At 48.2% G+C, this 24,986-nt stretch overlaps 1 protein-coding gene across 3 annotated transcripts in view; it reads right to left on the bottom strand.

The window, feature by feature from the left end:
* The window catches only part of TASOR2 (transcription activation suppressor family member 2), a 73,465-nt gene that overhangs the window by 13,983 nt on the left and 34,496 nt on the right, over positions 1 to 24,986 (bottom strand). For all 3 annotated transcript variants that reach the window (XM_032473817.1, XM_032473819.1, XM_032473818.1), the window contains 9 exons: positions 22,665 to 23,384; positions 19,537 to 19,779; positions 15,609 to 16,485; positions 14,348 to 14,777; positions 8,251 to 12,042; positions 4,041 to 4,166; positions 3,146 to 3,299; positions 2,146 to 2,251; positions 235 to 416 (listed from right to left, as the gene is read on the bottom strand). In XM_032473817.1, the coding sequence (XP_032329708.1) occupies positions 235 to 416; positions 2,146 to 2,251; positions 3,146 to 3,299; positions 4,041 to 4,166; positions 8,251 to 12,042; positions 14,348 to 14,777; positions 15,609 to 16,485; positions 19,537 to 19,779; positions 22,665 to 23,384 (6,630 nt within the window). The remainder of the gene's footprint in view (positions 1 to 234; positions 417 to 2,145; positions 2,252 to 3,145; positions 3,300 to 4,040; positions 4,167 to 8,250; positions 12,043 to 14,347; positions 14,778 to 15,608; positions 16,486 to 19,536; positions 19,780 to 22,664; positions 23,385 to 24,986) is intronic.

Here is a 24,986-nt window from a genome sequence, read left to right as displayed (position 1 = left end):
AGTGACAGCTAGTCACTCCTTAAGGCATCCTCAAAAGCCTGGAGCAGAAGGCTCCTAGCGAGACAGACCCCGTGCTGCCCCCCCCGCCTCGCCGCGTGCGGTGCCAGGACACGCCGGGTCTGAGCTTATTCGGCTGCCAACTGGGGCAGGTCCGCACGTTTTACGGTGTCCAGGGGCTCCCTGTGGAGGACGTTCTCGAGCGGCCCTACCACGGCGCCAGCTGGTTGGATTTACCTGTTAGGAAGACGGCAAACCTGGCGTGGACGTGCTGAACCTGCAGGCTTAGCAGGCACTTCAGGTGCTCGGTTTTTGCTGACGACCGAGAGTCACACTGGTGGTAGGGGAGCGGCTCGGTGATGTCCGCGCTCTGACACGACTTCAGGATCAGGCTCTTCCTGTGTGCGGTCGGGTCCACCCTGGAGGAGGCGCGCAGGCGCGCAGAGCAGGCCCGGCGTGGGGAAGGTACCTTCATTTTCAGTTTTATTCCTACACTTTCCCTAGACTTCGCTGCTGTCCCGCCGAGTTCCTGCACAACATCGCAGGCGCGCCTACTCCTCCTTAGGTAAAATACGGGGGCCTTGTCCCACAGCAGGGGCCCTACAGTCACCTGCCACCGTGTCCACCCCTGCCGCTTGGCAGGTGTTTCTGAGTAGTGGCCCTCCTCCTGCCTCGCCCCACAGCAGCGCCCCCAAACCTTACGCTCCCTTCAGAAGCTCTACACTTAACTGTTGGTCAGAGTCACCAATTTCTTGGAAAAAAAGTAAGAACAAGATTTAAACTGAGGTGGAAAAGAACAAGGAATTCTAGCTGTTACATGATTTTAATGAAATTGGTGACTGACCGTTTTTCCTTCCAGAGGAAAATGTTCCCGGGACTTCTCCCCCTCCGCCCTCGGTTCCGTCTCGTGCCAGCACTCGCGAGCCTGGCTGGAGGGAGACCCGCCCCGCACCTTCCCACAGCTGGTCACGAGCGCTAGGGACCCCCGAGCTTCCCTCCAGGCTTCATCCTGTGTGCGTGTAAAGGCTTAAGGTTGGCGCCATGCTGTACGGAGCTTTTACTTCTGTTACTGAGTAGACGTCTGGATGTGCTTCTACTGGTGTAAGCTCTGCGTGAGGTCGCTTTGCATCCCTTTAAAGGGCTGCGTTTCCGCTTAGCCCTGTGCTCGCCCAGAGGTGGCCCTGAGGCTGCTGCTGTCTTTACCGATCCCCAGCCCTGGCTATAAACGTCTCTAGAAACAGTGGTTTTTAAAAGCTAGGTTTTTTTTTGGTTTTAGTTTTAGATAAATTCTCCCCCACAAAGGTCAAAATAATATGGTGAGTTTTCTGAAAAGTTATTATTATCCAAGACTGGCACGCTCTGAAGAGCAGACTCGGGGCCAAGGGCGACAGAAGGCCGCGCTCCCCCGACCCAGGCACGCGGGGGCCGCCGCCTCCCCTTAGTCCTGAGGGCGACCCTTCCCCCCCCCCCGCCCCCAGGCGCTGCCTTGAGCCCCTCCCTCGCTGAGGGCGGCCGCGACCCTCGTCGCGACCCTCGTCCCGCCCGCACCGGCGCTCTAGGAGCCCTAGGAGCCCGAGCACCGAAGCAGGAGTGGCCGCCAGGTCGGGGAGGGGCCTGCCGCGTGGACGGCCAGTCTCCCGGCCCTCGCCCCTGTACTGCCCATGCCCGTGGGGCCCAAAGTGGTCCTGTGACTAATGTCCCCTCCTCTGTAGACCTCCCTGGGCCTCGCACCCCTGTCCCCCCGCAGCCAGCAGGCCTTTTCAGCCAAAGAACCAATCAAAACGCCGTGAAAACCCCACTCACACTTCTAAGAAGGCTCGCCTATTTACAGGCTACTGTTTAAGAGTGAAAATTAAGGATACACGCGTTTCATGCATCTTATAACTCTGGCAACTTAAAATATGAATAACTCAATTTTTAACAAACAGTAGAGACTGAACCGACGGACACTTCAGGGCTGCAGGGCCTGTGCTGCGCGGGCGCAGACAGTGCCTCAGACTCGCGGTTACGGTTACAACTCGCGCTTCCTCCACCGCAAGCCCTGCTTTAAGAACAAAACCCAGACGCCTGTCAACGGACCGACACACCGAGCGCAGCAGCCTCGCTCCGGGACACGCGGGGCGCCCTCCCCTGCCGAGAAGGCCTTACCTCACGTCTTCTCTCAGCTTCTTAGTTTCCCTGTAGTGAAGCAGCCACTTCCACCTCCCATTTCCATTTAGTTTCTCCAGGATTTTGACAATTTCCTTCAGTTGAACTACAGAATAAAATTAAGTTTGACAAAAGAAGATGTGTTTTAGAATTTGGGGCTTATCTGCTCACAGTCCCGTCATCGTTACTCGTGAGTAACAGTGCCCCCGTCTGCGTGTTTGCCACCACTGCCCCCCTCACAGCCGGGCAGGACCACGCCTGCTCACCCTCTGGCAGCAGGCGGCCGCACAGCGGAGCGCTGCCTGACGAGCAGTGACAGCTTCTAACGTACGAGATCATGCAGTTGGAACAAAACTAGGAGGTCCCGTTGCAACAGAAAAGCCAGGTCTAGGTTCCTAAACACAGAATCTACAAATGCTTTCCTCTCCAGTTTCCATGCAACGTTCATGCTTGTTCAGGGCTGTCCTCACCTCCCACCGTGTTCAGTTCTAATGAGCTATGCAGGCCGGGCAGATTCTGATTGTGTGTCAAGTGTCTGCCCTGTGCCCGAACATTCTTCCGTCAAGCTTGTTGCCCCAAAAGGACTTACATATGAGTGTTCAAGCAGATAACTGAAGACTTAGAGCCATTTTTTAGATTTCCACGACACTGACAAGATGGTAGGGGTGACGGCAACAGAAATGGAAAAGAGGGCTGATTCTAAACAAATAGGTAGTTGACTTGATTTGGCAAAGGAAGGAACTGAACATAGCCAGATCTCAGAATCAGTAGTTTAGCCACATTACTGAGAGGTTTGGTCGTGAAGGGAATCAGTTAAAACAAGAGGGTAAGAACGTGCCCGGTGGGAACCAGAATCAAGTCAGACTGTGTGCACGGCCGATGGCACCCTGTTCAGTAGGTGGTGACTGCTGTAATAATCATTTCTTTTTGATGAAATAATTTTTGGGTCACTGAGTGAGGAGAAATTTGACTAGATAATAAAGTTAAATAAAAGACTAACCTAAGGTTAAAGTTTCTAATATTGTGTCATCTGACACCACGAAGCCTCCCGTCCGCAGGAGCTCCTGGTGGGTGCCGTCGAGCACGTCCTCAGGGCTGTCCACTCCGGCGAAGACGACGCTGGGGAGATGCTTCAGCTTCAGCAAAGAGGGAATCTGGGAAACAGGAAAGGACACCCCAGTGAAGACAGGTTCAGTGGGTCACTTCTGTCCCTTTTATTCCAGATTCAGAAATAGCGGGAAACACCTTTACCCTTGATGACTGAGTGGGAATCCTCCCACACAGGAGGAATAAACTCTGTTCATTAGCAACGCTGCAGACTCATTAAAATCAGTTAATTACGAAGTGGTCTCTCCCGCTCCAGAGGCAGAGAAGGCGGGGCCCGGAGTTGGGCGGGTGGCCAGCTCAGCACCGCTCGCCCCGTCGCAGCCTGGCGCGGGTCAGTGCTCTGGGTTCCGGTCCCCTCGACGCAGGCTGGTGCCCGCCTGGCCCGTAGGTTACACCTTCTTGGGGCAAGCAATTACTTTTATTTAACCAACATGTAAATATGGCAACAAAGAGTTAAGAAAATTTTCACAAATCCTTGTAAAGCAAGATTTGTTACTGTTAGGCAAGAGATGCAGATTCGTATTTCAGGCGAGGAAACTCACCGCTATGTCTCTTCACTGAACTTCTCCATTACTTTCTATGAGAACTAACCCTGAGACATAATATGCCCCGTAAATACCTTGGTAAATGACAACAGAGTATCACCTCGACCCCACTGCCTTCCCCCTAGACTCAGTGCAATTGTGGTTTAACTTACTCCCTAAATAAAAAGGCAGTGATGAGTCTGAAAACTAGAACGTAAGATGCCCGGACACGCTTCTTTGCAAGAAAGTGGCTCGCAAACCTACCTGGTGCAAGTGCGACGCTATGTCCTCATTTCTGATGATGACCATCAGCGTGTCCTCCTCTCTGCGAGGAGCCTGGCAGAACCGCTGAGGGTCTGCTTCCACGTGGCCCCCTTTCCTCAGGATGTTCTGAAAGAGTTACAAACAGCCGTCACTACACGACGGATACTGCGCACAACTACTTGAAGGTTTACTGAAAACCTCAGAGGCGCACGCTGTTCACTGAGTTACATCCCAAAGGCAACATCAATGGTAGCCTGGCTCCTCATTGGATGAGCTTGGACCTAAACGCCCCCTGGGTATCACTGACACTGGGCTTTCCAAGTTTATTTCAGAGGCAAAGCACTTGATGAGCCCTTCATGTCCACAAGGGCTGAGTCTTCTGAAACATGAGACTCGTACACACACAAGTTTCACCCTCTTCAAGGGAATCACCCTGGGGAGGCAGACACTACTCTGAAAATGCCACCTCCGGTCATGACGTTCCTAGAGCTCCTGACAATACCCATGATGCCTCTGCACGGCTTCGAGTGCCATGAACACGGGCTCCTTCTGGAGAAGCCAGCAGTCCCCCGGATCCGGGCGTCTCTCTTCTCTGGAAAAGAGTGGGAGACGTGCGCGATGCTGCCGGGCTTTCGCGTGCTGCTGCAACGCAGTCTCCCGTCCCCTCGCACAGGACCGCTCTGCAGTGAGACGCCCGGGAGGGTGAGCCCATGTAATTCCAGAGGTCCCTTAACCTCCAACTTTGTCGTGACTTTGACGTTGTTTCCATGTAAAGGATTCTGGAGGTTTACCAAAAACATTGTCCGAGCATCCCTTCTTGTTTCCTTTATGAAAATAAGGTGTTACTTTGGTCTCCCCTGGATCTCAAAACAACTAAAAGTTTGACTATTTCAATTCTTCACTCAAAATGTACAGCAATGTCTTTTCACAGACATCCCTACAGGTAAGATTTCTTTTAACGAAGAGCCCACTAAAATATCTAAATATAAATCCTCACTTATTTTACTAAGAAACTATTTGAATAATACATTTTCTGTTATGTTGAACATTTTCATCAGATCTGTGGAATTCTGGGCTATTCTGTCACGTGCTGTATTTGGACAGTAATAAGCTGTCTTCCGAGAAACGGGGGCCTGACACCCTGGCACTAGCGAATGCTTCCGGGCTCCAGGGCAGAAGCACTCTCCACAACAGCTTTCTGAGCTTCTCCAAGCACTTTGCTCTTGACCACACTTAACTCTCAAATTTATAATGTGTCTACTTTGTCACTTGAAGGTCGGTTTTAACCTTTGCACAAAATCTGTTATTTTTTGTTGTACGTAGAGGCTACATGATGGACTGAAAGCCATTTAATGCTCTATTTTTCCAGCTACACCGCTCACTGAAATGGCGTGGGACTGTAGCAGAGACAACAGGAGGCGGAGGGCGTGGGGGGCGCCAGATCTGGCAACTGTGAAGAACCATGGACAATGAAAGGGTCCCTGACGGGGAAAAACCAGTTATACAGAAGGTTGGGTTCCGCAGATTTGGAAAAAATGAAATAAAAATCCTATTTAAATGGCACAGCAGGAAGCACTGGCCACCCTGCAGGAGGCTACACTGAAGGCCTGAAGCTAAGGCCTGCCCTCCCCATTTCCCCAGTCTGTGCTCTGCCTCCCAGCGCAGGTCCCCCTCTTAATGCAAACACGTCACCTTTCAGAAGTACTTCTCAGTGCCTCCCACCACCTGCAGCCTCTCCGCGCCCCTCCTCCCCGCCCAACTTGGTTCCCATGACCACGCTGCACCCCAGGCGCTGCCCGGCCCTGAGGACCCGCCCTGGGGTCACTGACAGCTGCGGACGCTTCCCGCTCCTCGGAGGCTCAGCACTGACGGGTTTATCACTGGACACCCCCACCACAGGCCAGACGCCCTAGGCTCAACACAGGACTTAGCAGGGCCGTGGGCCTGGGTGAACTGTCTGAAACAAACCTAGCCAAGCCTTCAGAACCGAGTCTTCCTGGCCCAGCTGCCCACACCTGGGACAAGAGCATCAGTTCCCTGAGAAAACATCCCTCAGCCCCCAAACCAGGCCCCCTGCCCTCAAAACAACGCTGACTCGCCTGCACCGCTGTTGTACGTCTGTGTGTCTGTTTCTTTTATCGTGTTTCTCTTGGCTTGTTAGACCCGATGGATCAGGACAGAAAGGCAACAGGCTCCAACACAGACACAGAGAAGGACCCTGTTGTCTGGGCCGGCACCTGCTGTGAGGGGGGCCTGAGGGAGGTGCCGGTCTGCGGGGAAGAGGGGCTGGCAGGGCCAGGGCTGAGCTGCAGGCGGGGAGTGTGACTGCACATGGGGTGCAGGACTGAGCCCCCTGCCCGGCAGCCAGAGACGGAGCGGCGGCTTCGGCACAGAAGGATGAGCCTGGTGGTGGTGGGCTGCACGGGAGACTGTTTGTTTAATGGAGGTACTGGGGATGGAGCCCAGGACCTCATGCAAACTAAACACGCGCTCTACCACTGGGCTATACGCACCCACTGCCCCGCCCTGTTTTTGAAACGGAAACAGATGTTGTGTGTGTGCGAACGGACACATATGGCTACTTCCTGGTCCTGCCCGCTGGGAGGACGCGGACACAGTGACACCAGCGGCACGGAGCTCACCCAGTGCCCTGACCCTGATGCCAAGTGCTGTTCTCCACTAACAAGAATCCCAGCTCCTTGGAGAAACGGCGGACTTCAAGGCTGGGGCAGGGGACACGTGGGCTGAGCCTGCAACACCACACGGCACCTCAAAGGGAGACGTGTCCGAAGAATTACAGGCACTTCCCACCAGGACACAAGCAGCCAGCTTACAGGGACTCCCAGGGCAGGGTCTGGGACAATCGGAGCAGGAGGAGGAACAATGAAGGGCCAGGTGGTAACTGAGTCGGGTAAGAGGGAACCCCGGTCCAGGCCGAGAGAAGTAAGTGGATAAATAAACAAGAGGAAGAGGAGGGAAAGCAACGAGCACGTGTGCGAAGAACAAGGGCGTCAGTGTCCCCCCTTGGCACCCGTCACAGTCGTTACCTCATCCGGGCAAGTGTCTCTCACGGGAGTCACACCCGCAGAGTGAATGGCGGCCAGTGAACAACCTGAGGAGCAGGGTATTTACATCCCCCCAGGAGCCCCACTTACTAACAAGGACAACACGCTGACGAGTTAACTCTGCGCTTAAGCAAGTGAAGAGTGAGCACGCCGGGAATGGGCCAGGGCACCATGTGTCCCTCCCGACGTGCAGCGCTCAGAACACATCCCACCTGGTCTCCTCGCGGAGAGTGTGTGAACCACCAGGAAACGAGGGACAACGGCACGCCCCTCAAGCACCTGGCCTCGGTCTTGCAAAACACTGGGAGTGACAGCGGCGCCACTGCAGACTGACAGACACGACAAGCAAGGACCTGAGAGGCTGCACGTGGGGCTGCAGGTGCTCAGTGCGACGTTCAGGTGGTGTCAGGGTCATGCGGGCGAGTCTGCACACTCAGCCCCCACACACTCGCGTGGTGGCTCCCCGGGTGGCAGACACCCTGTCGGCCTCAATCCGAGGGCACCCGTGTCTGCAGCACACAGTCAACTGGTTCAGAAATGTTAACAGCAGGGCATCTGGGCAATGGGCACTGTTTCGGCAACCTTCAGGTAAACTGAAAATAAAGTTTTTAACAAAGAATGCTGTCTTTTCCCAAAATACAAGAGAAATTCTGAGACGATAAAGTGAGACATTCTGGCTCCTACTAACTAAGGGTTTCACCACAGTTCCATCACTTAGATTTAAGGACCACGTTCACCAGAACATCAGTTATCCTACATACAAAGAAAAAAAAATCCAAAACCAAAACAGGTCCCTCTCAACTATACACACTAATGGAGGAACACAGGCAGTGATTTTTTAGAAATCTGAATTTTAGCTTTGGACTATGTTTGTGTTTACGTTTGAGTATGTCTACCCTGGCACTGTTCTGTGACAGTCAGTCACTGCGCTAATTCTGGAAAACAGCACACATCTTTAAACACAGGACAAATGGCCGATCCCTGAGGCCTAACATCTTGCGTGCAGTGAAGGACTGAGCTGTGGAGCTCACAGACCCCTTCACATCACGGCCACTTGCTGAGCCCAAGAAAGCTGCATGACATAAACAAACCAAGTTAGATGCAGTCAGAATAGAGTGAACGCTAAGAAAGCGCTGGCACTTTACCTTCGTTCGCACAAAGAATGCCCTGTCCTCCGTCTCGACAAGGTGGAAGAGGAAGGTGCTCGTGCAGGCCTCCTTCACCACCCTCTCCAGTTTGACGCGCAGACTGGTGCACAGGTCCGAGACCATGTCCTCGTAGGAGGCCGGCCTCGCCGGGGAGGGGCCTGGCTCGCAGGGCGCGGCCTCCCCAGGAGCACCGGCCGGCCCCTTGTCTGGGAGGGCGGCCTGGTGGCTGTTGGCCATCACCTTGTTGAACTCGGCGTATTCGCTGAGGATGAGGGAAATGTCACTCCGGGACTCTTTCAGAGTGCTGTTGTATCTCAGTTTGTTGAGGTGGAAAGAAACAGTCTGGCTTCTGTCTGAGTTCCTCAGACGATTTCTACTGTAGCCGCACCTCTCATTCCAGGAGGGACGGCTCCCATGGCCAGGTGTGTGGCCCCTCGCCTGCTGACTCTGGTGTCTGGTGTCCTTGCGCACGACTGTCACCACAAGGGGACTCCTGCTCCGGGAGGCAGGGTGCCCCAGGGGATCGGGGGCTGTGGTCAAAGGGAAGGCCCCGGCGGCAGCTGGGAGAGGGGGCTCCTTTGGAAAAACGGTGGTGGCAGGGGCGGAAAGCCAAGAACCTCCACCCTTCACAATCTGATTTAGCTTATATGCAAAGCGCAGATACTCCAGATCCAGAGTGTTCTGGGTGAGGCTGTCTGCCGCCTGCCCAGCATCCGTCCAGAGGCTCAGCGGGCCCCACGTCGCCCAGATGCTGGGCTGCCCCCTCAGGCTGGGCAATGTTCTCGAGGCTTCCTTGTGCTCCTTAGTCACAGTGAAGTTGGCGTAGGACCTGGGCACCCCGCAGAGATCTCGGATCTGGACGTAACAGGGCACACGCACGTCTTCTTTCTTTAGCCCAAGGGGCCAGCTCCTGGGAGGGACGCAGGCCTGCAGCCCAGGGGCCTGGCCAGAGCAGCCCCAGCCATCACCACCGCTGCTGTTCAGGCTCCGGAAAGTGTCAGAATCGCCTTTTGAAGCACCTTCTTTTTTCTTGGAGTGACTACGCCGCGAAGCACAGGAGTCTTCCGTGTCTGATTTGGGGTTTCCACAGTCACCAAGAAAGTCCTGATCCGAGTCTCCGGAGAGCGGTTCATAATGGATGGCACAACTCACCCCGATATCCACGCCTCCGCCCAGGGCCTCAGACTCCCCCTTGGCCCCAAGCCCCTCGCCCGCGGTCTCATTTTCTGTCTGCTCTTCAGAGACCCCACACACAAGAGGGGCACGAGATTTGGGAACAAAGGACGCAGATGGCTCTTCACTGCTATTCTCACCGGTTACCGCCGTTGTCCGGTAGGAATTGGTGCGTAAATACAAGGGGAGAAGCCCACCACTTGGCAGGCCCTGCGTCTCACACGTGGCCCTGTCCTGCAGCGCGCAGGCGGGCCTCTGCCTGCCTTCTGGAGGGGCGGCGGTACTCAGCTGAGCGCCCACGCTGCCCAGGTGGCTGGCTCTTCCATGTAACTGACCTTCAGTGTCATTATTCTTGAGCAAACTGGCCATTCTGATGACGGAGATTTCCTCAGTTTGAAACCCTGTCTCCACGTTTAAGGGGCCTGGACAGTAGGCTACTGCGGCGCTGTCCGAGGACAGGGTGGGCCTGGGCACCTCCGCACGCACACGGGCCAGGGCAACGCTGGCTGTAGCAGCTGGGCTGGAGCTCAAGGACTTAGCTGGCAGGTAAGAGCCTGCATCTGATTTCAGATCGCTGAGCACGAGCTGCTCCTTACCACTCTTCAGGCCGGCCTGCTGTCTTAGTGACACACTCACACCACTTGGGGCGGAAAGAAATGTGTCAGGGAAAGACTTACTGTCCGTCATCTTTCTGGGGCTGGCTGGAGGCTCACCGGTCCCTAGGACAAGATGGCACAGGTCGGCGTCTCTGCTGTCTGTGCTCACTGGCTGCAGTGGAGTTCCCGATGTTGCCAGGGTTTCTGGAGAATCTCCGTATTTGGCAGCAGAAGCAGGCTGGCTTAACTCCGCATCACAGAATGGCACCTTTTCTGAGAATGAGAAACCCTCACCACACTCAGCTGGGACCGCTTTCTCAGTTACTTGACCAGGAAGGGTTAAATACCTATCTTCTCTTCCGGGGCGATTTCTGAACGTGGGAGGCGTCTCAGCAGAGAGCTGCACCTGCTGCGCCTGAGTTATGTCACCTTGTCCCACTGGATGGGTCGGACCAACAAAGAAATTTTCTTTTCCTGTTGTGGCCAAGTCCACTGACTTCATCTGGGAGAACTTGTCACTTTTCCTACACTGTGTGTCAGAGAGTTTTAAACCACCCGGGGACACGGCCCGAGCTGGCTGTGCGGCTTCACCTGGTGCCTGGGGGTCAGGACTAGAAGCTGGTGACACTTCTTCGATGAAGGGAGCGAAGGGGAAGTCTGAGGCCGCGTGAACCTCCTCTGCAACCCCAAGGGCACACGTTTCTTTAGAAAGTAGCAGAGTCACTGTGGGTAGGTTGTCACCTCTCTCCTCCTCTTCCAGTGGTCCCGCTGACGTATTACCAGCAGAACCCCCGTCTCCTGGCCCAGTTACTTCTTCCTCCGGCTCCTGAAGCTTGAAGCCGGGTAACGGGGCCACCCGCCCTCCTCCTGTTCCACCAGTGGGCACCTCTGTGTGGCTCATGGGCGGTGACACTGCGAGAGTCAGGTCAAGGTCGGAGTCTTCCTCGGACAACTCGAGGCTGACCTCCTCTCTCTTCGTGGGTAGACTGGTTTGCTGGGTAAGTGCTGAATTATATGATCCAGATCCCCTGTTGTCACTGGTTAGACCACTCCTGTCTCCCTTGGGTTCCGAAGAGCCGTCCGCTGCACTCCTCACTGACGGGACGCGGCCGAGGGGATGCTTTCTCCCCGAGGGGGCGGGGGCTGACGAGGAGGCTATGTCTTCAACCTGGGACGGCTCTATGATCTCTTCTGAAGAGATGCTCAAGAGACTCTGAGTCTGCAGGAGAAATTCTTGAGACAGTTTCATTTCCTCTCTGGGTAACGAACAATTAGAACTTTTAACTAATGATAATGCCACTGAGTTATCAGGGGGCGATGGTGAGCCTGGAACAGTCTGCTCCTTCGGTAATGAACACATTTCTTTAGCAAGTGTCTCTCCATTTACTGAGGGTGCACAAAGGTGCTTAGCGCCTTTCTGTCCTGGCGCGGCTAGAGAGGGGAGGGCCCTAACACTCTGCGTGTGTGCCTTTTCAAATGCGGACGCAGGATGTGGAAGACTCGAAGCAGGTGATACTTGCTTCATCAGCTCCACGTTCAAGGCTGTGGCTTTCTCAGGCCTGCTTACAACCTCTGTCTGCACCGGCACATAGGCACTTTTTTCAAAAGTGAGAGTAACTGGCTCCAGATTGATCATCACACACCCCGTGTCATCCCCCCTTCCCGCCGAAGGCTGGCGCTCTTTGTTTACGAAGCTGGCATGCTGGGCAAGGCCCTGCAGAGCACTTGCTTCTGCCTGCACTGCTGCGTGAAAAACATCAACCTCGCCCTGAAGGGTGCCGTACACAGACTGCTGACAGATCACTGGTGGACTGCTGGCCCCATCACACGTCTTGGCGAACATGGTCTGTGTGACAGCGTCGTTGTACGAAGTTACTCGTGTGCTATCAAGTGGCTCAAAGGCTTTCTCTTCACCAGGAATCGAGGGTCCATTAGTCTGGGAGCCTCCGATGCCAGAAAGCACGAGATCAGAAGTCTCTACTTTCTCTGATGTCTCTTGCTTGGCTTTTCCTGCACTTATCTGAAATAATAAAAACAAAATAATTAAGAATCAAGCGTCAAATAGTTTTTTTAAAAACACTCACATATGTGAAGAACAGAAGAGACAAAGGTCAATTTTAGTTTGCTGTGTTCTTCTGAATCTTCACAGGGTAGAGATGAGGCAAAGCCCTCTCTTTTAGGTCCGTGTCAAACACCCCACAAACAGGAATTTGTTTTCTTTCAATACACACACAGGTGAGAGCTCAAAAACTTCCCTGATTGCACAGAACCTCCTCTTTTTTTAAATGGAATTTTGGGAAGACAAGTGACCAGACCATGGACAATTTAAGGACTTCCAAATGCAGCCCTGTTTGTTAAATAGCACCACTTAACTCAGGAATGCAGCACTAGAGGAAGAACCGCTCAATTAATTTTGTTTGTCAGTAAGATTAAATTAATTTTTAAAGCAAAGAATAACTTACTTTTAACACCAGCTTTCAGTTAGACAATAAACACACCGTCACCTGGCACTCTCCCATGAGGAAACAGCAATCTCTCTCTCGTACTCAGAACACACTGATTAGCAGCTTTCCCAAGGTGTCAATCTCCATTCTGGTAAATAAAGGTCCCTTAAGCCCTGAGCTACCTTTTTTGCTTCTAACTGGAGAGAGTCTCTCTCTCATTATAATGCTTTCCAATTTGACAGAGCAATAGAGAACACAGTGTGGTTTGCAGGAATAAACTAAACCAAAGGGACTGAAGGATTTAGGGTAAACATTAAAAGAAGCCCCTGTGACCCTCCCCATCTCACTGTGGCCGATGAAGCCGGGCCACAGTGAAATCCAGGTGGTAATAACTTTGACATGTTTATAGTGATATGTTTTTTTAATCATAAGCGAAGTCTGGGCATTTGAAAAAGAACTGCTAAATGAAACAGCTGACTGAAGGCAACACGCCCCTGGTTTCTAACACTTACTGTGCTGGAGTCCTCTTCTCACCTATGTTCCCAGAGAGTAAAGGAGTGGAGCAGACCTGTACATGCACCTGTACAACACAGGCATGGCGTCCAAGAAGATTACGGGGGAACATTTGTAAATAGACGCTACGGGAAGTGTTGGGTGCATGAATTTTAATATTCTGCCTTCTACTTCTTAATACTCTTCTATGTTTGCAAAAAATCATTCCTAACATCCTAAAGTAAAATTAGCACTGGTGATGGTTAATATACATAACATACATACATACATTTCTTACTTCATAAGAAACCAGTAAGTACATAGGGAATAACTGGAGTCTGCCTAACCAAACTACAGAAGTTTTCTTACTCTAAACCAGTGACTCTTTACTGGATTTTATGTGTCTCTTTGAGAATAAGATGAAATTTATGGACCCCATCCTCGGAGAACCCCACTCCCCACATAACATATACAGATGTGTACACATGTGAACACAACACATGTAGGTACACATACCACACACACACACAGAATGCGGCACTGGGAGACCTCCAGGTTGTCCAGGTTCGAATCTTGGCCTGACGGCTCACTCCCTGTGTGACTTCAGGCCCTTCTGTGCTGCTCCGCCCTCAGTCTCCTCATCTACAAGGTGGGGAGACACGGTCCTTACCCCCTCCAGCTGTGTGGGATTCACTGATGACTGTGAGCAAAGCGCTCAGACCGCCCTCTGGCCCCGAGCACGCAGCTCTTCGCTCGATGAAGAGGAGCAGCTGGGGACACTCACAGACCCTCCGAGGCTCACCCTCGCACCTCCACGTTGGCCCAGGTAGAGACTCAGTGTTGACACAGGTCCTGCAGGCACCTGAACCCACGCAAAATTATCCTGGAATAAACCTGGGCTGAAAGCTTAAAAAGGCAGGTATTCTGTCAACCCATTTACTTAATATTTTGATTTAGCTTTGATTATCTGGCCTGGCTGAAGATCAGCTGAGAACAGTGGAATGAAACAAAGTGTATTTTCCACATGCACAAACAGTTACCTGCAGACCTGTGAAAAGTATGGTACTTTATTTACTGTCCCAGTATTTTCTTTTAAAAATAATTTTAATATATTCAATTTTAGTTTACTTTAAGGTTTGCTGAAGATTTTTGATGTTTGTATTAGCACACGTGATCCGTAAACACCACTCGAGGCAGGACGTAACAGGCAGTATCCACCTCTTTTAAAAGGCAGTAAGCGCAGCTGAGCGCTGGAGTCAGAAGCCTTCACTCGGCCAGAGACCCGCCTCCCGCCGGGAAACCGAGGCCTTGTTTAGAATGTGATTTTACATATTAAAAAAATTTTCTTCAAAACTACTACCAGCATTTACAGCATTCAGGGTTACTTACCTCACCGTTACTAGAATAGATGTAATTCTGGCTTTCTGGGGTCTCCAGATGACCCTCTGTCACAAAAACTTCTTTCTGTTCGCTCTGCAGCCAGAGCTCCAAGCCCCTCGTGGGTGGCGGTCTCACGAAAGGAAGCAGGGAGTGCGTGTCGGGGAAGGATGCCTCGGCAGCACAACCCCCGGGAGCCCCCCTCGCCTCCGACAGAGGGTCCGCAGGGCACCTGTCCACGCAGGAGGGCTCCTCGACTTCACTGAATTCAAACGAGTCTAACGTGCTGTTTATAGACACGTATTTTGCTGGGTTGCTGTGCTCTACTACTTTTCGGGACGATCGTATGACCTTGTTTTGATTGCTGTAAAACAGAGCTACCCACATGTGAAGTAAAAGCTTCACTTCTTCCACGTTATCAGGCAAGTCAGTATTCCAGGGCCTGAGATTTTAAAGAAAGAACAAAAATCACTAAAAATGATTATTTTAGTTGATTGTCTCATCAGAGGCAAATGCCTTCATTCAATGTTAGGTTTTGTATTCATTTTATATTTTACAAATTACATTAACGTGAAACAATGAGTAAGATAAAAATGAAGTAGATTTAACAAATAATTACAATGAGTATAATTCATTCTTTGACAGAGAAAGGAACTGAAAACCAGAACTTTAAAAGTGATTTCTTTTTAATCATAACACCCCTAAGCCGTATGACCGTGATCAGAACACTGGCTCCCCACTCCGCCCAGGACGTCTCTTGTGTTCCACGCAAACTCTCTGGACACAGCACACATGTTAAGTGAATCAGGGTTCCAGCAGCTTTCCAAACCCTCATCTCCTTGCTTCTGCCATTTAAATATGACACTTCAAAGACTCACGGACATCTCAAAACGGAAAGTTGTTCATAAGGCTAAAGTCATCTCCCAAAAGTTCTCCATGTGATCACTAACAGACAGTGGCAAAACCAGCCTCGTATTCCTTTGTTTGTTTGTTTCTTTATTTTAATGGGGGAAGGTAATTTTAGGTTCATTTTTTTAAACCGAGGTCCTGGGGACTGAACCCAGGACCTCGTGCATGCTAAGCAGGCACTCTACCACTGAGCCACACTCTCTACCCTCAGCCTCATATTCTCAACCGTCAGTAAACACGACTGCCTTGTATTATTACAAGCTGCTGGACTTCACTCACACACACACACACACACTGCTGTCTCCCTCCCTGAAGTCTGTCACAAGTAGCCCTTCTCACTGCCTTTACCGTCATGCCCACTCACCCATGCAACGCTCTTACTACAGTCTTCTCCAGTGGGTTGTTGGTGTATTTGCTGTCTAAGCTGAACACATAATCTGTTTCACACTTGAAAGTGACCTTAAAGGAGCCGTCGCAGCTGAACACGGTGTGAGAGCAGGAGAAGTCTTTCAGGCTGGAGGGCAGCAGTCTGCCCCTGTGCCTGAGCGCCGGGTCCTCGGACAGCTTCTGCAGCGGGGAGGTGCTCTGCTGATGCCGAAATGGCATCACCTTCCCCACGGGGGTTCCCGCTTCGGGGCCTTTTGTGCCATTCTTGGCAAAGGCAGGGCCTGGTGCCCCTCTCTGCTGCAGGTGCCTCTTTGAATGTTCTGCAAGGAGCAGGGCGTAGGAATGCTCCACAGCAACAAAAGAGCTCTGGCTTGAGTCGGAACTCTCCAGCGTTTCCTCGGGAAGTGCCGACCGGGCTTCTGCGGGGGCCTGACTGCCAGGCACCAGGCTCCCTTCCTCCTGGTTGACTGCGGGGTCCGGCGTCGGGCTGCTCTCCTTATCAGGAGAGGACTTAAGTAATGGTCCACCTTTTGGACTTCTAACTCCTCTGTGATATTCATGGTCCGATGTACCGTGCAAAGAATGTTCTTTAGAAAGCAAAGCATCATTCTGTGGCAATTCAGGGGAGCAGTGAAAGAGTCTGGGCTCAGGTGACACTGTGGAAGAGGTAGCAGCACGCAGTGCCAGATCAGCCAACATGTTCAGGGCCTGAGAGTCACAGCTGACAAGGGAGGTTTCAGGTGGGGCTTTCTGAGCCACTGTGATATTTTCTGGTTGAGCTGTATTTATGGTAAGAACATGCTCCTGACCATCTGAAATTTCTGATTGAAGCTGTGAGGCAGTTTCTCCTTTGGCTTCAGTATAAAAGAAAAAAAAAAAAGAAACATAACATTTGATTTCCATAGAATTAATTCTTTGTCCTATTACTATGGCTTGGTGAAAATCAACATTAAGTCAATATATTTAAAAAATCGATTATGTTGCATAAATTGTATACTAAAATTTTGCTATCAGACTGAGGTCTCTTCCAACTCTCAGATGCATTATAACGTATTTACCAGAGGAACAAGTCTTAAGGATTGTGCATGTTAATTTAAAAAGAAATCACACTTCAAAAATGCATGTACTGAACTACACACAAGGCATACAACTCAGCTAAAGAAATACAGAGAAAAAAACAAAAACAAGTAAGGAAAATGAGCGTCCTGCCCTCAGAGAGCTTACAATCTAGTAAAAAGAATGTCTAAGTTTGAAACGTATACTGTAGTAGGTTAACATACTTATCTTAGAATCATTTTCCTTAACATGTTATTAGAGAAATCACCTAAATTCAAAATAGAGATGATTTTTAATCATCATGTTTAACCATTTTAAACATCAGCTAAACCATGTTTAGTTATAATGTGTAATTGATATGAATAAAAAAAGTCATGAATATTCAAAACTGCCAATTAATTTCAAGTTTTAAAACTAGTTTCTGCACTGAAAACATTTCCTCTCTATTTACAAAACAGCAAATCTCCTCACTTACTGATAATCAGACACACCCATCTGCCTCTAATTTGGAGAACTGGCGTTCTCAGGACACTGACTCAGCCTTCCTCACTGCGGTCCTCATGAAGGACAAAGTTCACAGCAATACGAGGCATAAGTCCCTGCAGCAGGTGGACGGATGGACAGAAAAGCAACTGTGCTCCTCTTTGTAATTCACAGCAGCAGGTCTGAAATGAACTACTGCCCTGTCTGCAAAGGCCAATAACAATACATTTATAGAGGAGAAGGCACTCTGGCCTATGAGATCATCTGGCAGAGTGAGAAGAGTATGTGTATGGTGAGCAGGGTACAATTAATCAACCACTGCCCGGTTTTTATTTAAAAACAGCCAAGTCCAAAGGGGAAGGTGGGAGAAACTGACCCAAAGAATGAAGTCTCATGACCCCCGTCAGGTTGACTATAAACACAAATTTAACTTTAGGATCTAACGTGTCTGCCGACATGAAGTTCATTCTGTCCTTCTTACCACCACGGCTCTCACACTGAGTATCACTGTGAGCAAGGTCTAACATAGAGAACGTGGCACTGAATCAAGAAAAAGGGTTCATTTTAATAAATGTGTGTCATCTCAGGCAAATCGACTTGTTAGAGATTTTCAACCAATTAAAAATACAATACCAATGATCTCTTTTAAGAAATACAGATAAGACAATGCCAAATGAATTATACAAAAATATTAAAAGTTCAGTAAATAAAAACAATATTAAAATCTTTAAAAAGGATAGAACACTATTAGTTTCAGTGAACAAAATGTGCCTCCTTGAACTAGGACATTTCAAGTATAAGAAATAAAACAGATTAGTATGGGGATTAAGAAATAGAAGAAACATTAAGAGACTATTTTGAAGGTGGTAATTCTAAAACTATAATTTGGAACTTGGCTGCACAATATATACAGACATTTGCAACACAATCTGAAACACACATTCTGAAAACGTTTCATTTTTCTGGGCTCACTTTTTTGCCAATGCCCAATTGCATATCTCCTCCCACTAATCGATTAGTCTACAAATACCGGAAAGCCAATTCAAAGAGCTCAAATGACAAGGCATTATGGACAATCAACGCTCATGAAGTTGACAAATTAATTGGAAAGACAGGACCAAGATAAACTAAATGACTGGAAAGATGTATGAATTTAATTCCATAATGTTCTAAAAAACCCAAAAGGAAACAGAAGGAAAGAGAGATGTGTGCAGATCAGAGGATGAGGAAGGCCTCCGCGCGGACTTTGCCGAGCAGACCCTGGACTGGGAGAGGGTCCTGCACAGGAATGAAAGCAGGCGTAACGTGTGCTCGGTGGCACCGAGTGCCTGGCAGGGAAGGGATGTGCTGGGAAATGGCAGGAGAGAAAGGGGGACGCATGGGCGCCCACACCTGGTCCGGGTGCCAGAACCGCAGCACCGCAGGCTGCAGATCGACACGGCTGGTGAGCTTTCAGAAAACCTGCAGTCACGAAACAGCACTAAAGAAACCGAAAACTAAAAACCAAGCTCATCCACAACAGCATCGCCCCAGTGAAGCAAGTTTCTTTCCCTGACTTCCACTACATTTGAGCTTTTTAAAAAACAATCAAAAGACAGGTAAGAGAGAAAGTATAATCAGAGAATTAGAATTCTAAATACAAAAGTATGAGGAAATAGAAGTTAAAAAAAAAACCAAATATAAAAACCCCACACTACAACCTAACAGGACTCAATAGCGAAGATACTGTAAGTTTTATAGGTTTTACAGCTTGGCAGAACCGCGCTAAACTCAGAGGGGAGATAAGAAGGGGCGTGGCGCTGGGAGAGGAGTGAAGTCCGTGGTGACAGGGAGCGTTCCAGGAAAGCGGTACACAGAACTAGAACAGTCAGTCGTCTGCTCAGATAACAAGACTTTATCATTAACTTCTGCAAAATTAGTTCGGTAAAACTGCTTTTAAAATTAATTTAATGCCTTTTAAAACCAGACACAGGATTCGGGATTACTGACTGCTTTGAACAACTGCCTTACGGTCCTCTCTGGACAAACAAGCTTACAACCGTCTCCTTTTCACAACTGATTATGGTCCAGGAAACACTGCCAGGTCCTACCTGCCTGTGCATTTAGTCATAAAAAAGGCCGTTTGTACTTTAACGCTGGTAAGCAGCTCTCTTGTTCAGGCCTTCTGCAAACTGGAGAGAAGGACTACCTGGCGAGGGCACTTTCCTCCCTCACCCCCCACGGAAGCTGGGCTCCTCGTGGCATGGGTGTCTGAACTAAAGACGGCAAGGCTGTGACAGGGGTCAACTGCTCTCGTACTGTTACACTATCTTGCATCTCAACTGCTCTACTGTGGTGTTTAAATTTACAGGAAGAGTATTTCTTACCAGGTTGCGGCTGCTTTCTGATTCTCGGATTCTGAGTGCCTCTCACTATATTTACCCTCTGTTTTTGTGGAGATTTCTTCACAGGTGGTTTAGCCCATGGAACAGTTTTGACTGGAGGTTTCTCTTGTTTCCTTGCCCGTTTAGCATCCGTTGCCACTGGAACATCTTTAGAAACGGGAGCGTCTTGGTTCTTCCTATCCAGTTTGGTTGTCTGTACAAACTGTGCGGTCAGCACTTCAGCACCTTAGGCAGAAAAGACACCGTATTTTAAAGGGTGGGCGCTCAGATATTTATCAGCATAGCTTCTCTTTTTCTTTCTTTTGTTTAAGGGTGGGTAACTTGAGTAACAGAATAAAATACAAAAGTTTGGGTATTTCATTAAAAGGTTTTTTTTAAAAACAAAGCAAGAGGTAAAAGTTCTCATATAAATACAGAAATATGAACTTGCTAAGTGTTGGTCTATATCCCTATCGGGTTTAGAAGAAAAATACCAGAGTAATAACTACAAAAACAAGGTATGACTTAATCTTTGCTGAGCGATGTGCAGGCAAGGATGGATGTGCTAGTTCACAGCACTGGGTGACAGTTCAATTCACTCAAAAGCGACACAGCTCCCATAAGGCCATGTGGTTAAAACTATAATCACACTGTAGACAAGAGGCGGTCGTTTGCAAAGAGCAATCTTACATATTTTACTTTACTACACCTAAATATCGAAGTCTTAATACCACTCGAAAAATCACCTTTTAAAAGAAGACAGAGGAAGGTACACGGAAGAAAGTCCTCATCTGACTTAATTTCCTATAAATCTACTCTAACTGCTCACTTCTCTTATGGAGTGTTCAGCTTTGCTTCTCACGGTGAAGGAAGGAAATAGCAAAAGGTGGAGGCACACAAGGAGAGAAATACTACCCGCTTATATCACACATGGGAAGTTTCAGTATTTTAAGAGCTAAAAAAAAATTTTAATAAATGCTTCCTTTGAAAACTTCTTCCCCATTGACTTTTCATAATTTCAGTTGTTCCTACCAAAAAATTTAGGCCCAAAGATGTATAACATAATCACACACATGAATGTTTGCAAATATTTCTCAATTATGTTAATACAGAAAACACGATACTAAACAGTTTAAGAAATTGTGATGGCTAACAGTGAAATGCAGAAAAGAGACCAATTTCATATCACTCTTGGGGGTGAGAGAAATCAGTGGTTTTTAAAAAAAGCTTTTAGAATCTCTTAATGTTGAACATTTCTTTGGGTCTAACTATTTTCCTCTCTACTGAATTATTAAAAGGCAATAAAGTATTATATATATATATATATATGTATATATATATTTTTTTGAGACTAAGACTGCTGATTCTACACAGTTACAATTTCTGAAATTTTTATAAAAAAAGGCAAAACATTAATCAAGAAGGAGAACAGTTAAGCCATGCCCAAGACCTCCAAATAAATAAATAAATAAATAAGTAAGTAAGTAAGTAAGTAAATAAGTAAATAAGTAAATAATAAGTAAATAAATACCCAATCACCGCTCCCCTCCGCACCCCCCCCCCGAAAAAGCTGAGATGATCCAAATCAGGGGAAGTGTAACATCTGCACAGGCAGGAAGGGAGCATCTCCCACAGCCTGGGTCTTGGGAGGAAAAGGGGAGACGAGAAGCCGCGGGTGACCCTGCAGGGGCCTCTCCGCTTATCTGCATTACTCAAAGCCGTGAAGCCGTGTTTCTCAAACCGCGTGCAATAACCCACGGGGGTCTGCACAACAAACTTAACGGGTTCCAACCAGAATTCCATCTTAAAGGGAACAGAAGATACCAGATTGTGTTCCACACAGTTAGGGTAGTTTTTGAAATTTCTGTTTCAGTGTGTATGAGTCTGTGCTGGACTACAACAGAAATCGTGTTTCTTAGAGTGGATGAAACTAAAAACATGTGAGAAACAGTGACAAACATGTATGTTCAATTATAGACAATTTATTTACTACCTCTCAGTAAAATGGTTCATCTGGAGAAGAAACCCAGTAAGGGCTGGCCTGGAATTTATAGTGAGTCACTGTGTTATACCGCCATTCTTTCCATCACCCTCCAAAACAGACACACAAGGCTTGTGCACACACGCACACACCCTTTCTCAAACTACAACTAGCCAGAAATAACTATTTGTTAAACCACAGTGTAAAACCTTAAATATCTAGAATCCTGGAGATCCACATAACTCCAACGTTTCTTCTTTAGGCACCAAAATTTCTAAATTCAAATACTATTGATAGAGTTGGCAAATATTCTCTGTGAAGGGCCAGACAGAATGTATTTTCAGTTCTGAAGGCCACGCAATCTCAGTCACAACCACTCAACTCTGCCAGCGACGTACAGAGGCAACAGGTAAATGCCTGAGGGACCCTCTGACCACAGTCTGCTGACCCCTTCTCTGAGGAGTCATAGCGCATTTGTTCCCAGTTTTAAATAAAATACACTACACACAATCTGAGATGATGCTAAGCCAGATGGTGTTCTTGTCTATGTCCGCTAGGGTGCGTCTGACTGTACATTAAATGGCTCTAGACGCTGACTCTCACTCAGTTTTTAGGGGCAACAAAACCGCTTGTGGAACTCTTTCAACATATGAGCCTCCAGGCCGCCGGGCACTTTTCCAGTGGGTCTGTAGTAGGATCCAGTGACCATTAATAAAACTCTGACATACAAAGGATTAGAAATTCTGCCCCAGACTGCTCTAGATTTGGAGGGTCCAGGCCTTTCCCCCTTTACACATGTTCGGGTTGTCAGCTACCACTTTCTGCTCTTTGCTGTTAGTGTGCCAGACTTAGAAGAGCCTCTTCTTCCGCTCAGATTTGTCCGAGGACAGCTCAGAAACTGGATGACCTTTTTTCTTAGAATGGCACGTGAATACTGATGGTTTGAGCAGTTTTACAAGTGAAACCCAAGTTTCTGTCCTATTCCTTGATTTTCACCTGTTATCCAGGTCAGCACCTCCCAGACTTCAGCCTACAGACCCATCCCCTGGACAGCAGCCCTGCGCGACCCGGCCGAGTCGGGGACAGACCGGCGCAGGGCACAGTGGTTGTCGTAACTGCTCGTTTGAGAATCGACACAGACCATGCTTACCTCTTTTCCTCTTCTGAGGAAACTGTCCTTTGACTAACTTGAGGGTCGTGGGAGAGTCGGGCCCCTTGTTGGCTCCAGCGGGGGTCCTTTTGGGGAGAGGGCGGCACAGGCTCACCCTTTTACTCGGCACCGCGCGCACCGCGCTCCCCTTTCTCTTGGGCTGAACTCTCAGACTCACCGCCGAACTTAACGGGACCAGAGCTCCCTGCCTTGCTTTAATGATCTCCTCAGAATTCTTTTCTGTCTCTGTTTCTTTTCTTACTTCTGCCTCTGAGTCATGAAATTCAGGATCTGGAGTCATAACTAGAGAAAATGCAGCATCACAAATTCCATCTGAGATACAAGGAGACTGAGGACGCTCTACCAATAAATCTAACGCAGTGGATACTTCCAAAATGTATGCATTAGGATCGGAAAAATAAGACTTCAACTGAGTGAAAGACTGTAACGGGCACTTTTCAGCGGGAGGAACCAAGTCAAAACCATTGGACGCTTTGCCAAAGAATGCAGTCTCTTTAACTCCGTCCTGAGACGCAGCAGTCAACGCAGGACTTCTTTTCACCTTGCATAATCCTCGGAAATTATGCTTGACTAATGTGTTTAGAGAGATTCCTTTTTCAGTAACTGATTTCTTTGCTTCTAGCAGGGCACAGTTAAGGGCAGGTAAAACAGGTGTCACCTTCAGTGAGATGTCATCTTCAACTTTCAAGTCTTTCAGCCCTAAAATATATATATACAGGTATTAAAAACCTGAAGTCCTTTTTTTTTAAAAAAAAATAGTAACATGCAGAAAAAACTGCTTTAGATTACAAAATTATGAGATGGTTAAATATAAGACAGCGTTTCAAATAGTAATCTAAATGGCAATGAACAGAAGACTTACGGCTGCATTTAATGAATGTATTATCATCTCCATACATAGAAAACACACACACAAAACCAAAAAAGAATCATTCAAATGGAATCAGCAGGCAAGACTGCAGAAGGCAGACCTGCCTTCAGCTCCGTCTCACCTGACCGGGGCTTAGGAAGAGCTCAACGCACCACTGGAGCAGCAGCACCAGCCTTCAGAACTGGCAGCTTTGCCGTTCTGTTCTCATTTGCTGCTTTTAAAATGTGTCTTATCTGTACCTTAAATAACTTACTTCAAATCCTCAAAAGGCAGACTTCCAGTTATAAGTAAGTAGGGATGTAATGCACAACATGATAAAACATAATCAACACTGCTGACATCACCTAGGAAGGTTGTTAAGAAAGTCAATCCTAAGAGTTCTCATCACAAAGAAGATTTTTTTTCTATTTCTTTAATTTTGAATCTTTATGAGAAGATGGATGCTCACTAAACTTACTGTAGCAATTGTTTCCTGACGTATGTAAGTCAAATCATTATGCTGTACACCTTAAACTTACACAGTGCTGTATGTTAACTATATCTCAGTAACACTGGAAGAAAAAAAAGTCACAGTGCAAACCAACTGAACTAGCAAAAGTGAAATCCTTAAGTAACCCCCAAGTCTCCTGGTAACTACTGGTGTATAGTTCATTATCTTCCCTAACAAATGAAATTGAAAAAAATTTTTTTATCTTAAGTAACAAGACTGACTAGTCTGTGTTTCCCTTCCTCCCCCGGCTCACTCTGTAACTGAAATGCTAATTTTTCAGCAAATCAATAACCTAAAGGAAAACAGTAAGGGGAAAAAGAGAAAAGGGCAGAAGTGGACTAATAAAAACCTAGAAAATGTAAGAGTTCTCAGTAATAAAAACCCACAGGCAATAGACCTTTGGTGCCTTCTAAACCCAAGTACAACTGAACACCATTCTTGTTAAAGAAAAAGAAACTGCAAAATCAAGAAACACCCAGCTGAGTGCATCTGTACTCGAGCAGGTGTCAGGATAAGGGAAAGAATGGAAAGGGCAAGAATAAACAGGAAAATGTGACCAGACATTAAAATAAAAATTCCTTGTTTTTGCGGTTCATTTAAACAGTAACAAGGAAAAATAAAATATAAAGAAGTTCTCATGTACTATACTAACAGTTTCCAATGAATTAGCATTCTTCTAAACAACTTCGTTATTTCAAGAACCTGGGAAGGCAGAACCCAGAATGACTTACAACAGATTATTATGAAATCTATGAAAAAGAACTTTTTAAGTGATTCTTTTTAATAGAATCACTCAATCTAAAACAAACAACCACAGCACTGAACCTCTAAATGACAGAAATAGAAAACGTCGCAATGAACCAGAGGAGGTCGAGAACACTAACACAGCACTCCAGTGTTTCTCCAAAGAGAAACCCTGTGCTGTTCGGCACCACACACG

This window comes from Camelus ferus, chromosome 35, assembly GCF_009834535.1.
Source record: "Camelus ferus isolate YT-003-E chromosome 35, BCGSAC_Cfer_1.0, whole genome shotgun sequence".
In the NCBI taxonomy this organism is placed as follows: Eukaryota; Metazoa; Chordata; class Mammalia; order Artiodactyla; family Camelidae; genus Camelus; species Camelus ferus.
This window is presented reverse-complemented; position numbering and strand designations above follow the sequence as displayed.